At 34.4% G+C, this 16,191-nt stretch overlaps 1 protein-coding gene across 2 annotated transcripts in view; it reads left to right on the forward strand.

Moving 5' to 3' along the window:
* lft (Limb expression 1 family member lowfat) overlaps positions 1-16,191 on the forward strand; it is a 302,779-nt gene that overhangs the window by 138,736 nt on the left and 147,852 nt on the right. The window contains exon 1 of one of the 2 annotated variants that reach the window (XM_081742322.1): positions 8,098-8,356. The exons of the other annotated variant lie outside the window; for it this stretch is intronic. Within the exon in view, the coding sequence (XP_081598448.1) occupies positions 8,221-8,356 (136 nt within the window). The 5' untranslated portion in view covers positions 8,098-8,220. Of the gene's footprint in view, positions 1-8,097; positions 8,357-16,191 lie in introns of those variants that run through there. 2 annotated transcript variants of the gene reach the window in all.

A 16,191-nucleotide genomic window follows, 5' to 3' on the forward strand; every position in this document is an offset into this window, starting at 1 on the left:
AAATAAATCTTTCCCATAGAACGAATATTTTTTGTTGGTAGTGTACAAAAATGCAGGTTGAAAAGTGTAAAAGTAGCCTGGGGACTGGAACTGCGTGACTAAGATGAGGTGTGGCTCCTGGAGTTCTGGAACTTTTCCAGAGGGCGGAAAGGGAAAGGGGGAAACAGAAAAAGAACGTGAAAACTAGCAAGTAACGTGAGGAGACGTCTTTTTTTTATCTCTCTCTCCCTCTCTCTGTCTGTCTTTCCTTCTTCCGAACCAAGGTCCCACGATAGAAACGTCATTGTTCTCGCTCGTTGGAGAGAGAGAGAGAACATTTAAAAACCCTGTGGAAATAACCAAAAGAAGTTGATGGATCAGCCGATTTCAAGATTCTTACATATTTTGTTGTATAGTGTGTACTATATAGAAATAAATCAAGCGAAGTGAGCAAGAGACCAAATGCTTAAGCTCGCGAACTCATGTGAGCTCGAGCCAGCCCTGATAGTGACCCAGAGCCCGAGTCCTAGTAAGCGCCAACTTCAACGAGGTTATTGAGCACGAATCTCAGTACGAGGGTGATTTTGAGCTGGCACGAGCCTCATTGAGGATCTCTATCTTGAGCCCGTAGTGAGCGCTAACGTGTGAAGTTATTGTGTATTTCATCTGTTATCAGAATCCTTCTGTGCCACAAGAGGTCAACAAAGGGTGTGATTTAACAATACTGAAACCATATTTATTATTGGAGTATGATATGTAATCACTTGCATGTCTTTAAATGTTGATAAACGCTACGAATTTATAGTTTTTTTTTTTTTTTACCTCCTATGGATCATGTAACACTAAAACAGATCTAAGATTTAGGTGAAGTATTGTGCTGCCAAAATGTCTTGAGCCGTGGCAAAAATGCGAACTAACGCTCACACCCTCACACACCCTCGTGTTGAGCCAATAAGGGTTCAGCTGTTGCTAAGCGAGAGAAAGTGAGTGGAGTTCCTTCAGCCGATAGCAGCGCTTGCAGCGGAAGACTAGGGATCAAGTTAATGTGGTATATGTATAGTGTTGTCCACGAAGCTAACGAAATTTATCGTTCCGATTTTGAAACTGCACTTCTCGTCTCGTTTTCGAGAAGAGACGAGTCAGTTTTCGTTTTATGGACATTACTTATCGGGATGAAACTGAAGCTGAAATATAAGAAATAATGTTAAGCTCTTCATTATGACACGACGGCTACATAGTATATGGTTCATGTTATTCGTACATCATTAACTCTTAAAATTTTAAATTCTGGTTAACAAAAATATTGTCCGAGGATAAGACTTACAAGACGTGTTCAAAAATTATCGAATCTTATTTTTTCCCGCGTAAACCAATGAAGTGTGGGAGACTTTCTTCACTGTAGATCTAGAGGGAACACTATGCCCAGTCGTGATTTTTTCCCGCCAGCAGAAAGCGTTAATCGCTGGCTGTCGGCCAACGAGTGAAGACGTGTAGTGAGCGGTCGTCCTATTTCAGTTTTTTGATAAAATGACAGAAACACTTGAGTAGCGATATTGCATCAAATGTTGCCAAAAGCTTGGCGATATCCAAGCGGAAACCATTCAATCAGATCGGTACGTTCAATTTTGAATTTGGGCATAAGGAGAGTGTCCTCGAAATTTAATTCAGACTTTCATCGCTAAACACAGCATTCCTGTGTGTCGTCAGACTTTCTACTCACCCGACATGGCTCCATGTGACTTTTTGGTTATTTCGCAAACTGAAAATGTCACTAAAAGGAACCCGATTTGAGTCAAGAGAAGATATCATGCGGAATGTAACAGTACGGTTGCTCATTATTTCAAAAACTGCGTTCCATAAGTTTTTTTTTTCAACAAATAGCGGGAGCGCTGGGAGAAGTGTGTGCATTACTAAGGAGACTATTTTGAAGGGGATTAGTGTTCCACATTTCCAAATCAATAAATGTATTTTTGCCAATCAAAGGTTCGATACTTTTTAAACATACCTCGTATACCAATCGCTAATTCACATCGAGATAAAAAAAAAAAAGAGGCTAAATTTTCATGGGTCGTTTTCGAGAAAATCAAAGAAAACGAACTTTTATGGGCACTAAAATGATGTTATTGGGATTATTATTGCCAATAATTAATAATAATGGATAGCTTTGATTTTCCTGGGAAATACACTGTCAACTAAGAAATTGTTTTAATTGTTGTTTGACTCACCGTAACTGTGTCACACGCATTCCTTTACCCACATTACTTGCACATATACACAATTTTCTTGTAGATTTAATTCATATGACATGTTAATTAGAATAACACCAAGGAAATTTAAAGTGATTTACGGCAGTAGTATCAATGAATAAAATTCTTCTAATTCTAACAAACGATACCAATCGACACATTTAAATGTACCTGAATGTACTTGTCTTGTAGATAAACAGTGAACACCAGAGATTTTTTTTAATAAGTGTTCTTTATAATATAAATGTTGAAAACGATTTTGGGCCCTGGATTCTGCTACATATCTGTTTCTCCTTTCCCTAAATATCTTTCCTGCTATTTTTAAACAATTCTGACGAGCGTGGAATCAAGATGTTAAAATATATTAAACTCTTATGCGAGTGGGCGGAAACAACAAGGACTACAGTGAAAGAGGGGGGAGGGGAAGGCGAAGAATATACATACAGATGAAGATGAGAGAGAGGGATGGGAAAAGTTTTTGTTTCTTTTAAAAGGAATAGTTACTGCCGTAGAAAGAAGATGCCGGATATCCCTTTACCACTTGCTGAGATTCGCCGGTTCGGCAAGTTTGAGTTGCCTTCGATTGTCGGTAGAGAAAACAGAGAGAATAACAGAGAGAGAGGTTGCATACGGTCAAGGTTGCCGATAAAGCTGCCACGGTTTTCAATTCCAGCATTTTCTTCCACGCGGGGCTACTCCCTATTTGCATTATCATATCTCCCCCTCCCCCTCACACACATACGCAGGACTTTTATAGTATACTCGGCACGCACCACACGTTCCGCCACAATGAGGACTGTATTCTTTTTTTTTCTTTATTTTTTTTGTAACAACATCAATAATACTATAATAATATTTGTACAATAAAAGAAAGACAGGTATTTACATTGTTTCAAGCTATACGGCTTTTGTTATGCCAATTGAATGAAGTTTAGCTGTCTCTGCACGACATTAGAAAAAAAAATGAAGCTGTATCTATTACTTAGCATTACTATATGAGCATTGAGACACAACGATAGTCAGTTAGTATGTATATTTTATTTTTTGTCATCTTGGTTATTGTTATGGATCTTTTTTTTATATTAGAAACTAGTTTCTCCGTGGCATTTAAATATTGTTCATTCATACAGATAAATATGAAATGAATCTATTTCTTCTGTCTTTTCAAATGTAAACATTAAATTCAAATTTATTTTGAATTACTCAGAAAATTATGTGTACGAAAGACACTTAAGTAATGTCAAAATTAATTTGTAAGTACATATTTTCTTTACTATCATATGCAGTATGCTTTCAGTATATAGTGTATAAATTATATTCGTAAACGCATTATAAATTAGTAACTCTAATCTTACTATTCAAAGGACAAATACTGTTTTGCTCTTTCTTCAGAGTTTTTTTTTTTTTTTTGTTTAAAAGCAATGAGATTCGGTATATTTTATTAATCTATTTGTTAATTTTTCTCAAGGATGTTATAAAATAGAGGATCTGCTCATACGTATCCTATTAAATCAATGAAACCAATAAATAAATAAATAAATAAAAATAAAAATAAACCGAGCATCGGGGTGTCTGATTGGCTACTTTCGTTCCCGCTATGAAATTTCTCTCAAAACATTGTTACCGTATTAATCGGAACGGGCGGAGCGAGAGTAGCGAAACTGTGACATATGGCTTCACGATTTTGCTTTGTAGGCAGATCCTCTATTTTATAACATCCTTGATTTTTTCTGGTATATAGGTGTCACTTCGTTGTCTATTGGCTAATTCGAGTAGTCTGGGATTCGATTCCTGGTACGTGTACTCTCATAAACTCGAATAATGATTCGAATCCTACTTTAAACACCAGCCCCCGTAATATGTGTTCTCGGTTGTGTAAAGAGACGTTAAATTTTAATTATCCACCTTTTATTCATAGCTGCAGTACATTTCTTAAATACCGTATTCATAAATGCTGTCTAAGTGAAGTAATAGTACCATAGTAACATTAGATGTAATATGTAGTGAAAAAGCTATTACTGAGCAAAGACATAAAGCTGCATAATAAAGACTAAATGTACGTACAATTGAGGCAAATCGCAGTTTTAAGTTAGTGTGTTGTACGGGCGCTGAAAATGGGGAGAGGGAATGGAGAAAAGTTTAAATTTTACTTTTTATCTTTTATACTAACATGTAAGCCAAAAGTGAAATAGATTTCCCTCTTAAGAACTGCTTAATGTGAAGAATATTCTATGTATTAAGAATGTGTAACACTGCATAGAATATATAAATAAAAATTGACTGTAGCATCCCTACTGACAATTCTTTAACATTTTTTATTCCACACATATACATAAAAAGGGAAAAAGTATGTAATGACATAGATATCCGGGCTCTAGTAATCACGTATAAAATCGTATATGGTAATATTGTGTTGTGCGTTTCGTATCATACGATACTGTTACCTTGTGTGCACGCAACCCACAATACATTTCCGTAATGTTGGTCATATATCATAGCATCTTGTCCTATACTACATACATAGTATTCAGGAGATTTTAATGGGTGATGAAGCAAGTATGAATATCTTATACTACTGTAGTATGGCATGTAATAAAACTACACTATTGTGTATGCACTTGTAATAACATTTACAATGTCCGAGGCTCTTAGTAGTACAAGTACTTTTGTTTTAAATCTTAATGTTTGGAGTTTTACTCCCTTTTGAGCTCTGTGGCTATGCGAGACGCTATGAAGCACATCCTATAATTAAATTTTCACCACTATTTTAAAAGAATTTGTAAGATTTCTATCATAATTATTAATTATTTAGTTATAACTCTTATTACTGATCATAGACTCTTAACAAAAGAAATAAATTATAAAATTATTTACACTTGTTTTTTCCATACATATATATAGGTCTACCTAAGTAGATAATATTGTGCGAATTTCGATTGAGAGGTACCAAGAGGAAAACTGAAAAATTTAGGAAATATAACTCACAGAAACTAAAATTACCTGAAAGCTACCGAGTACGCATGATGTTTTATTATACTTCAGGAGGACACATATGGTTCGCTTCCTGGTAAATTTGGTACAACAAAACGCGTTAAACTGTATATATTGTTAGTACATATACATTACATGCACATCCGTATCAGGATATAGCATGAGAGAAATGAGTACAACGAATTGTACATTTGATACAGTTTTATTTCGGAAATACATACTAGGGGTATCTAGAGTCTTTCGAAGAAAGATCCCAAAGAATCCACTATACACTGCCAAGGAATGTAATTCGAGGTAAAATGAAACGAACAATTTGTTGTATTAATTTTGCTTCTGCTATATCTCCGAATGTATGTTCATCCAACTCTCTATGTATAATGTTTACACATGCAGTCTACTACACTTCCATTTGCATGTTTCGGAATGCCTTGCTTCGTTCTTCTTTCGTTAAAAAAGAGAAGGAAACACTATGAGACACCGTAGTCGTTGGATCGTTGGATTCATGTCCGCGTGGTCTCGGGTTCGATTCCCGGCCGATGCTCTCCTAATTTTCGGCGTCCACCCAACGTCGTGAGACAAACTGGGGAGTCACGTGAATAAAAGACGTGTTCGATCTCTAGGTTTAGAAAGCTCCCGATACTGGTTGATGATAAGGCGACGCTTCGCGCTGACCACGTGTGCCATCAGTAGTTAACAGATGGCGTGGAGCGGCTCAGGCCCACAAATCAGGCTGTTTCACAAATGGTTTGGTGTATATATTGTATTTGTGAGTCATCAAAGTCGTATTTGTGAGACTACTTCATCTACTTAATTCGACCCAACGGTCATTTCACGGACTTCTTTTCATGTAAAACAATTTGATTCTGACGTTACACTGTATAGGTACAATATAAGGTTTGTGTGGATGTTCCTCCGATAATGTTGATTGAAAAGCTAATGAAACTTGTATTGGGATAAAAAGTAATTGAGTGGATAGACGTATTATTGATTCTCTTTGAAATGGTTGATAACCAAACCCGTGCTCCGAATAAAGAAATAGATAGGGTGCCATGTTACAGATTTTTTTTAAAAAAAAAAAAAGTAAAAAATAAAACATTTTAGCCCACAAAAATACTTATATTATCTAATGGCATATTGAGAAAATACATAATTTATACAACCTAACGTTTACAATACTAATTAAGGACAAATTGAACACTCTTTCCTTCTTATCCTTCATAACATCGATGAAGATTTTATTTCTTCAGATGCAGACGTGGATCACAGTCACCAATATCACTAAGCAATATCATTGATAATTATTTATATAGTAATTTTAATGTAAAAATTAATGAAAATGATGGATGATGATGTAAGATGGCTGATGAATTTCGGTTCTTCGTTTCCTTCCTTCGCGCTTACAACTGGATGTATCGTGTTCAATTTCCTTGAAAATTGCATATTGTAACAATATTATTTTTTTTACTGCCCGACTCCGTCCATTTTTACTACCCGGATACAAGTATCCATCATATTCCAAGTGTCCATGATTAAAGAAATTCCTTATCTAAAGCAGCAAGCCAATTATATACTGAAAATTATACTGGTACAAAACAGCAGTGGCTCAGTTGGTAAAGCGTTGACGTTGCAAACGGAAAGTCTTGAGTTCGATTCCCGAGACCAGACATTGAAGTTTCCAGGGCAATTCCTCATTCACACCACATGTATCTAGACATTAAAAAAAAATCAAATTTAATTAAAATGTGTTGGTAGTTATTTATGCACTTCCCCGTTAGAAAATCCTGGAGCTAGTATTTAGTTGAGGATTTACGGGAAAAGGTAAATCCCGTCGTGTCTCTCTCTGTCGTTACGACGTTATTAATGACAATCCTCATGAAAGTTTTAAAACAATATTGAAATTAAATGAAGTTTGCTTTTTAATAGTTGTATACGTACTTATGATTCTTCTTCTATTTCTTTTCTTTAGATCCACTTGTAGTTTGTATACTAATGCTACAATAAACATACTAACAGAACGAAATGAACAGAAAAGTTCTTTTATAGATACTTTAGGTTCAACTTTTATTTCATGTCCTCTTCTTGGTCATATTGCCCGAACCAAGTAATTCTACTAAACCTAATAATTTGGTGAAATAAAAATGTTTCATAGTAAAAAAAAAAAAAATTCAGTTTACCACAACAATTTTATATTTTACGACAGGTAGACCTGAACATTTCGTTTTCCTCTACCACCCTAAAATGTTCCTTTCTTTCAGCCATGAAAAACAAAAGAAAAACTTAATTGCGAACAACTGTTCTCCTTTCCTTAAAATTAAAAAGAAAAAAGAAAAAGTAAAAAAAAAAAAAACGCAATAAAACCGCAGAAACTGAAAACAAAGTAAGCTTTTCTGAGAGTTTTTAGAATGAAATTGAAAAATTGGCAGCCTCCGTCTGTCTGTATAGGTCACCCCCACCATACACGAATCCTATGTGTGTTCATTATTGGATACATATATGTTATGAAGATACCCACCACCAATATCTTTTGCTACCTTAACTCATTGACTTTTGGCTGTGTTGTTGGTTAGGTAGGTTGGCAAATGCAACATTTCTGCTTGTATAATCCTATCTGCAGGGACGGTTCAATCTACCAGATGATAAATTGCATCATTGTTTTGGGTATGAGCCTCCAAATCATCGTGTATATATATATATATATATATATATATATATATATATATATATATATATATATATATATATATATATATATATACAGAGAAAGAGAAAGAAAGAAAGAAAGAAGCTCCGTCCGACCGAATATGGAAGCCGATCTTATCCGGAATTAACCGAGTATGAGTCGTAGGCCTTGAGACGCGCCGATCACTGGAGTGTTTTTGTATACTTCACTGTGCAGACAGGCCAGTCCTTAGACGCCGCTCGGGCTGGCGGTTGACTAACTTGTGTTGTTGTTGTTTTTCTACTAAAAGTTCTTGAAAACGAAAAGACGTTCGTGCGTGTGTGTATGTGTGTGTGTGTGTTATATTATTTGTATTTTCGTTTGTTTATTGTTAACTGGTTTTTAACACTGCGTGGTTGTGTTGTTGTCATCATGATTCTCCCAGCAACGGCGTGGCTTCGACCACGTGAGCATCTCAGAGGTGAGTTCATGTTGTAATGGTTGCAGTATGCAGCCGCGAGCTACAAAACAAAACTGTGTGTCGTTCGTTCCTCCTCCTCTTCTTCTTCTTCTTCTTCTTCTTTTTCATCAGCATCATCACCATCGTCCTTCCCCTCCACCCCCTTTTATAGCATGAACTAAGTTCATCGTCTTGCTGGAACAAGCACCCAAGTCGATAGTTAGTTAGGTAATTTATTTGTACTTCGTTTATTTTAGAACTTTGTTAGTTGCGTGATTATAAATATGAAACATAACAAAATGTAGTGATATTAATTTTTTTTGAAAAAAAAAAATAAGAAATGTACTGTGAAAATCTGTCAATTTTTAATATTGACTTATATTCTGTTGATGGAAGTAGATAATTTTTTTCTACACCATATAAAATTAATATGATAGTTAAAAAAGTTCTGCCAGTTGTGTTATGTGTCCCGGAATTGCATCTTAATTCTGCCCTTGAAATATGCTTAATTTGATCTGATATTACTAATTGTTCTCTAAGTTTAATTATTCAGGATTATATAAACTGTTGCAGTTACTTATTGCTTGATCTTTCAGTATTTTCTCATCTGAACTTCTTCTCTAAAGACATGCATCCAAATGTTATCGTGTATATCGTTGATCGTAGATGGTGATTAATATATATTTCTTGACTATTAAATTCAGAGATAAATGAAACTGAAACATACTTATTAAGGCAGGTATTTAATAATCATATTGCCACAGTATTATAGTGTTAACGTATACTTTTAACCATGACAGTAAAACTATTTTCTCATGGTTAAATGTCAGTACCACATACAAATTAAATCAATAAACAGAGCACTTAACATTACAAAAAATGGATCATTATGCCATTAATAAACTGTGCCTCTACGTTTATATAAAATTACATTTCATATGTTTGATCATTAAACAATTAGGCGAAAAACACTTGTCTGTTTTAGACTTTGGGGGCATTCATTTGTTCCATATATAGATTATGCAAATTAAACTTTGAATATTAGCATGTATTCATTGTAAGATAATCATTGCTTGAGAAGTAAAGTTTAATTATAAGTTTCCCCATAAACGTAATGTAGCTATTCCCAGAAACACAAATATTTATTAACACAGATTTGTATAATTTCTGCTTTTAGTACGGTTAAATTTGCTCCGTTTTTTTAAAATTAACCGCTCTGTGGTACTTTCGATGTATGAATAAGTAACATTTTGTGTTAAATTAGAAAAATGTTTTTGTAAATAACAGACATTAGAAACGCTCACAGGACTTTTTCCAGGGACGGGAAGAAGCAAAAGATCGACATATGAGCAAAATCGCGAATGTACACACCTTACATACATATTTCATACAAAACACCTTGCACACATAATATTTTACACAAAACACCATGTATACATAATATTTCACACAAAACACCTTGTATACATAATATTTTACACAAAACACCTGGTATACATAATTCATATAAAACAACTATTATTGTCGCATATTACGTAACTCAATTAACAACAGTAAATATATTAAATACTGAAGTGGGTGAGTAAGGAAATCCAATATGTTTTGGATATGTATTTCGAAGAACTGAACCCCGTTCGAAAATCCAGGGGGAAGAGGCAATTGTCTTCACTTGCCTCCCGCAGCAGGCGGCAACTGTAACTACTATTTTCTTACTATGATAGAAATACTTTTCCTGTAGATTGCTAATCAACGTTATGAAAAAAAAAATAATAATAATACATCTAAAGTTGCCAAAGACTACCTTTGCATCAATGATATTAAGTGTTAATTTTATTCAATTTTAAATTTGCATTCAGACATGGGCATTTCTGTACTCAATCATTTATTACTTGAGTAAGAAGCAAGTCCATATCTATGGCTATACGTTTTCATAAAGTGTCCCAGTTTTTTACTCGAGTAAGATGATAGGCCTAGCTGTAGGGAAAGTAAGCAATGATGTATTATGTAATGAAATGCAAGGTAAGAATTTTAGCCAGGTTATAAGGAACCACTGGAAAATATATCGCATCGCTATTAAAATTACAATGAAATATAGCAAAGAAAGAGATTGATGTTAAAATAAACAATGCCCTAATTGGTATTTTAATATCACCGTTATCGTTTGTATTACGTGTAATTAAACTGTAATGCCATGTCAGTAATTAATTCCTTGTAATATGAAGGGCGTGCGGGGGAGGGAAACAATGGTAATCCTAATTTTAAAAAGAATGAGCTAAGTACATAAAGACGATGATAATACTCGTGTGATCTGAACTCTCTCCGCAATGTAAAAATGAAAGTAAAATCTTTAAGTTTAACGTCCCACGAGTATGCCTTTTAGGTTAAGGCAGACGATGATTAAGGTAAGTGAATGGTGATGGCAGAATTGGTGGAATGAGGAACTGGGAGAAAACGGGAGTATCCCGAGATAACCCACGTACACGATTTTGTTCACCACAAACTTACTTGTCTGGGTATCGAACCAAGGACCCCACAGACCAGAGGTAAGCGCTCTATAATTGAGCTACCGTGCCCCCGCTCTGCGTAGTCAGGTTGTTCTAATCATGCTTGTTTACTCAATTCATTCGTTTTTAGAATGAGGTTTACCATTGTTTTCTCCCATGCCACTGGTAGGGCTCGGGAAAATGTTACAGTAAACGTAAGTGCATTTTTCCAAAAATTATATGATGCTCCCAAACAACGTTGTTACAAGCCAAAGACATTGATTTTAGCGTCCCTTTCAGCAGCGAGGTTATATGAGACGTGGACCTGTACAATCTCCTAGACCTTCACATATTTGTTATCATTTAAATGTTTCGTGCACTTAATTTTTAAAATTTACAAGAAGTACGAGCACAAAGAATCATGCGTGTCATCGTCAGGGAAAAGGCAAACAATAGATTAAAAAAACATTGCTTGCCACTAGTGTATTTTAGTACATATATACAATACGTAAATTAATAAACATTTCTTCAACGAAAATAATAACTGTCCATTTCTATTGGCAATGAATGACACGCACCACAAACGATTTTTCGATTTGCTCAAAAACTACGCATAAGATTTTGTCGACAATCATGTTATTTTGTTCAAGCTAATGTGTTCTACTGGCTGATATAATTCTATCTTTGCACAATGTTTTATTTAAACAGAAGTTAAAATGTAATAAATTGATAATACTTTTAGGTTATATCTCATTAACCGTAGAATGTATTGTTCTTTTGCTAATGTCACAATGAAGAACTTAAGGTTGGTTTAAAGGGACAAGTTTTGCAGATAGATGGCACTACAGTCTTCATATCTCTCCCATGTATTTTTTAGCTTTCACGAAAATTCGCGATTTCTCTTACAAATTTCAATCTACAGACTTCAAATTTTTAGAAAAGGAACTTCATAATCTATCGAAGGCTATAATCCGTGCGATTTTTTATTTAGAATTTTCATCATTGTTGAAATAGCTAGATGGTTAAAATGGATATCCAAACCTTTAACAATGGAACTGTTCCAATAATGAAGAAAATTCTAAATAAAAAATCGGCACGGATTGTTGCCTTTGATAGGCTATGAAGTTCCTTCTCCAAAAATTTGAAGTCTCTAGGTTGAAATTTGTAAGAGAAATTGTAAATTTTCGTGAAAGGTAAAACATACATGGGAAAGATACGAAGACTGTAGTGACATCTATTGCCAAAACTTGTCCCTTTACACTAACTTTAATGAGGATATATTTCAGTAATCAGTTAGTTGCATCTTGCATGGTTTTTGTACTGCATTAGCTTCCAGGTTTTAAAGCACAAAACACACACACACCATATATATATATATATATATATATATATATATATATATATATATATATATATATATATATATATATATATATATATATATATATATATATATATTCACTATAGTGTTTATAGGTCAGCAAGGAACAGAACCATTATGACTTCCGTATATTGTACATTTCTTTGGTACCCAAAGGAAACTAATTATGCCGGAAGTACTGATCGAAATACTACGTGATGCGTGACCAATCTATAGAATTACGGTTATAAGGAATGTACTTCCAATATTGTTCATTAAAAAAAAAATGTTTACTATATCTGGGTCAACTTAAAATGCTCAGTAAATATTTGAAATAAGATAGCTACAATGCAGGCGCGGATTCAAGGGAAGGGCTATAGGGGCTATAGCCCCCCTTCACGCTCAGATACGTATACACGAAATAAAATGGGCTTCGATCCTATTTTCTTTACACTGGATAAAGCAGTAAACTATGGTTTAGCCCCTCCCTTGATCATATCCTGGATATATATGTGTATGCTGCTGCCTGTAGATCGACCATTTGTACGCTGAAATAGCTGTTAAAATAAGTATGCAACTTTGGTGTCATAATATGCTTTTTTTTTATTCACTCTCATATTTACTAATACTAATTTACAGGGCCGGATTTAGGGGGGTGCAAAGGTGCATGTGCACCCCCTTCTTCGTTGTAAATATACACTACCTAAAGTGAGAAGATAGCCGTGAGTTTTGCAAAATCAATAGTTTAAGTCAATTTTCTGAAGGTTGAACGAAAAGAATTCATCGAGAGCATTTAGCGTTTCCAAAGGAATTCCTCATTCACATCGCAGATGACTAAAGGCATTTAAAAAAAATTAAAATTTAATTCAAATGTACTGGTAGTTATTGGTGCACACCCCCTAAGAGAATCCTGGATCCTGCCCTGATAACGTGTATCTAACTATCTAGCTAATAAACCAACGGTATAATGGAAGGCCTTTTTTTTTTTCTATTTTAAGGTTCTAAAAGTGTTTGAAAAAAATAGAAAATTTTGACTCAGAGGATGAATTAACAATTAGGGTTAGAGATACATATACAGTAGCCCTCACCGCTGGTGTAGTGGCTAGCGTGTGCGCCTGTGGTGTACGTGATTATGGGTTCGATTCCCAGTGGAGAGTAGTAGAATGTATTACAGTAATTCGGATTGCACCCTGAATCTGTAGCTCCACGTCGTATATACCCTCGATGAGAGAAAACGGATGCTAAACTTTAAGAAACAAATGAACATACACGTGTACAGTCAGAAACAAAAGTTCTTTCCGTTTGGTAAATTTTATTTTGTTAATAACGGTGTTATGGCTCGAACGTACAGAAAATTATATTATTTTTAAGTTACTGAAAACTGTACTCAAATTGTCCTTTCATACTGAAGTTATTTACAAAACTAAATTCATCAATACGGAAATAACTTTTGTCGCTGACTGTACAATAACTGAGTGACAATGACTTCATTAAAGAAAAAGGGCACCACCGTAGCTCAGCGATAAATACTCCCCTCAGGTACACGGGGTCAGAGATTCAATCCCAAGCTATGTGAGTTTATGGCGAACAACATAACGTTCATGTGTTTTCTCGAGGTTTTCCCGATTCCTACCATATTCTCATTTCAACCAATTATTAGCTTCAATTAATCGTCCGTTTGCTTTAGCCTAAAGGGAATAAACCTGGGATATTAATTGAACCACACTTCCTAAAAGGCCATTAGCAACAGTAATAAAATTGTTGGTTGTAACCTTTTTGGATCAAAAAATCCAATACATTTCAATCAAAGAAAATTTTGTACGCCTTATCTGGAGAACTACATACAGTGTAGGCAAACCCAAACTATCACTTAACTCAGTGTCATGTACACGGGGTCTTATTCCGTAGAAAATAAGAAAACTCGATTTAGAGACCGTTCAAAAATTTTGTGGCCCCTGATCCAAAAACTAATAATTGGCCAAGATCGCGGTCTTTTGATCCATTTTTGGTTTTCCTAAAATTCTTGTTGCAAAGTATCATTCAATTAAAGATTTTATTTAATTTTATTTTTAATTTCGCAGACTATTCACTTGTGCTTGTCAACTGGTATTCCTCTTATACAAAGGACTGTGTGTTCTTATGGAGCAAAGAAGATATGCGCATATTGTTGACAACTCCGACTAAATTTAGTATTCTTATGCATACTAAGGATATAAATTAGTTAAATCATTTTTAGTGACATTTTCAAGAAGCCCTCCTTGAAAATGTGATGCCCATTTGTACAAATTTTGCATTAGACAAAATTTAAATCGTAAAGCTAAATGCATCTTAGACTGTGTCAGTTATTATCAACGCCTTTTATGTTGATAAATAGTATAAGTCGAATTCAGTGGTCGCAGGGTTGCCCGCAAGCGGGAATAAAGACACAAAGTCGTCATTGCATTGTTAGAATAGTCGCGAAAAGAAAAGTAATTTGGAATTTCAACCAGTTAGAACTTAAAAAAAAAAAAAAAAGTATTAAAATGTATAATTCATAAAAGAGCAGCACGTTTTAAATCAAGGACATACCCTGAAGGTGTTATTGGACATGAGAACTGTTGTGAAAGTTTGAGGAAATATATTAATTTCGAGGGGGATATATCAGGGGAATTCAAGGGGCCGTCATATATTTTGAGGGTGTGGTCACTTCAGTTGATCGCAAGCAGGAGTGAATCTGCAACGGTGGTGGAACGCATGACGTCACGCAGTCCCCCGTACCTATCTTTGGCAATTGGAATTTTTAGGAATTGGAGGGACGCAATATATAGACTATTATTTGGAAGTAGGGAGCAACGTTTCGCCGCGTTTCCTCTCACTTTTACTCCTGATCATAAGTTTTTTTTAAAAAAAAGATAAATAAGTGGGTATATTACCATTTTTTTTAAAAAAGTCTTCTTTTATGTTTACATCCATCGAAATACTAAAATTTTGTTTTATTAATAAGATAATACTTATTAAACTATGAGAGTATAATCTAATGATTTATCATTTTTCATAAATGATTTCATCACAATGTTGATCATACTTCATAATTGGTAAAATTATTTAAATTTTATTCCGTAAAAACGATGACTTCTCGAAGGCTTCAGAAGCAATGAAATAAGTATAGAAGTGTCACTCATACAGAAAATTCTGATCAGTGTAAATATATTTTGTTTATCAAAATACTTGAAATTTATGTAATAAATTGTTTGTAAAAGATGATTAACGAGACATGTAAAAAAATATTTATTATTATTATCTTTGACAGATCACTGTATGAGTTATAAATAGCACGTCAGTCACTGTTAGGAGTATGTGTTACCGTTAGGAAAGGACAAACAATAAATAAATAAATAAATAAATACAATCTGTTACTTAAATGTGTATTTTTCACACATACGGTAAATAAATAAATAATCTGTTCCAAAAAACATATATTATTAGCAACGAACGAACGACATGCATTTTCTATCATAAAATTGAGGTTTTCGCAATTTTCTCGAAAATTACGCATCGTAATTTACAGTTAAGCATGTCATTTTGTTTAGCTCAATGTGCTCTATCAATTGATGTTTGGACTAGATTATATCTGATTAACCATATATTTACCATACATTATTGTCTTGCTAGTGTCATAATGAAAAGTTAATGTACAGTTTAATATCAATTTCATCTTAATGTAGGGCAGCGGTGGGTCAGCGGTAGAGCGTTCACCTCTGGTGCTTGAGATTCCTGGTTCGATTCCAGCTCGTGCTAAGTGAACTTTGTGGTGTGGACAAACACCGTGTGTGTGAGTTTCCTCTCACTTTCTTCATTCCACCATTTCATTCATTTTTAATCATTATCGTCTCCTTTAGCCTAGCTGGCATATCCGTAGGATCAGTGTTTCTTCCAGACGTTTTTTGGGGGCACACTATAGTACAGTATTTACATCAAAACAATGTAGAATTATGTGCATTTGTGTACTTTTAATCAAAGGAATTTTTAAAACA

The sequence above is a fragment of the Thermobia domestica genome, chromosome 16, assembly GCF_964235325.1.
Source record: "Thermobia domestica chromosome 16, izTheDome1.hap1.1, whole genome shotgun sequence".
In the NCBI taxonomy this organism is placed as follows: domain Eukaryota; kingdom Metazoa; phylum Arthropoda; class Insecta; order Zygentoma; family Lepismatidae; genus Thermobia; species Thermobia domestica.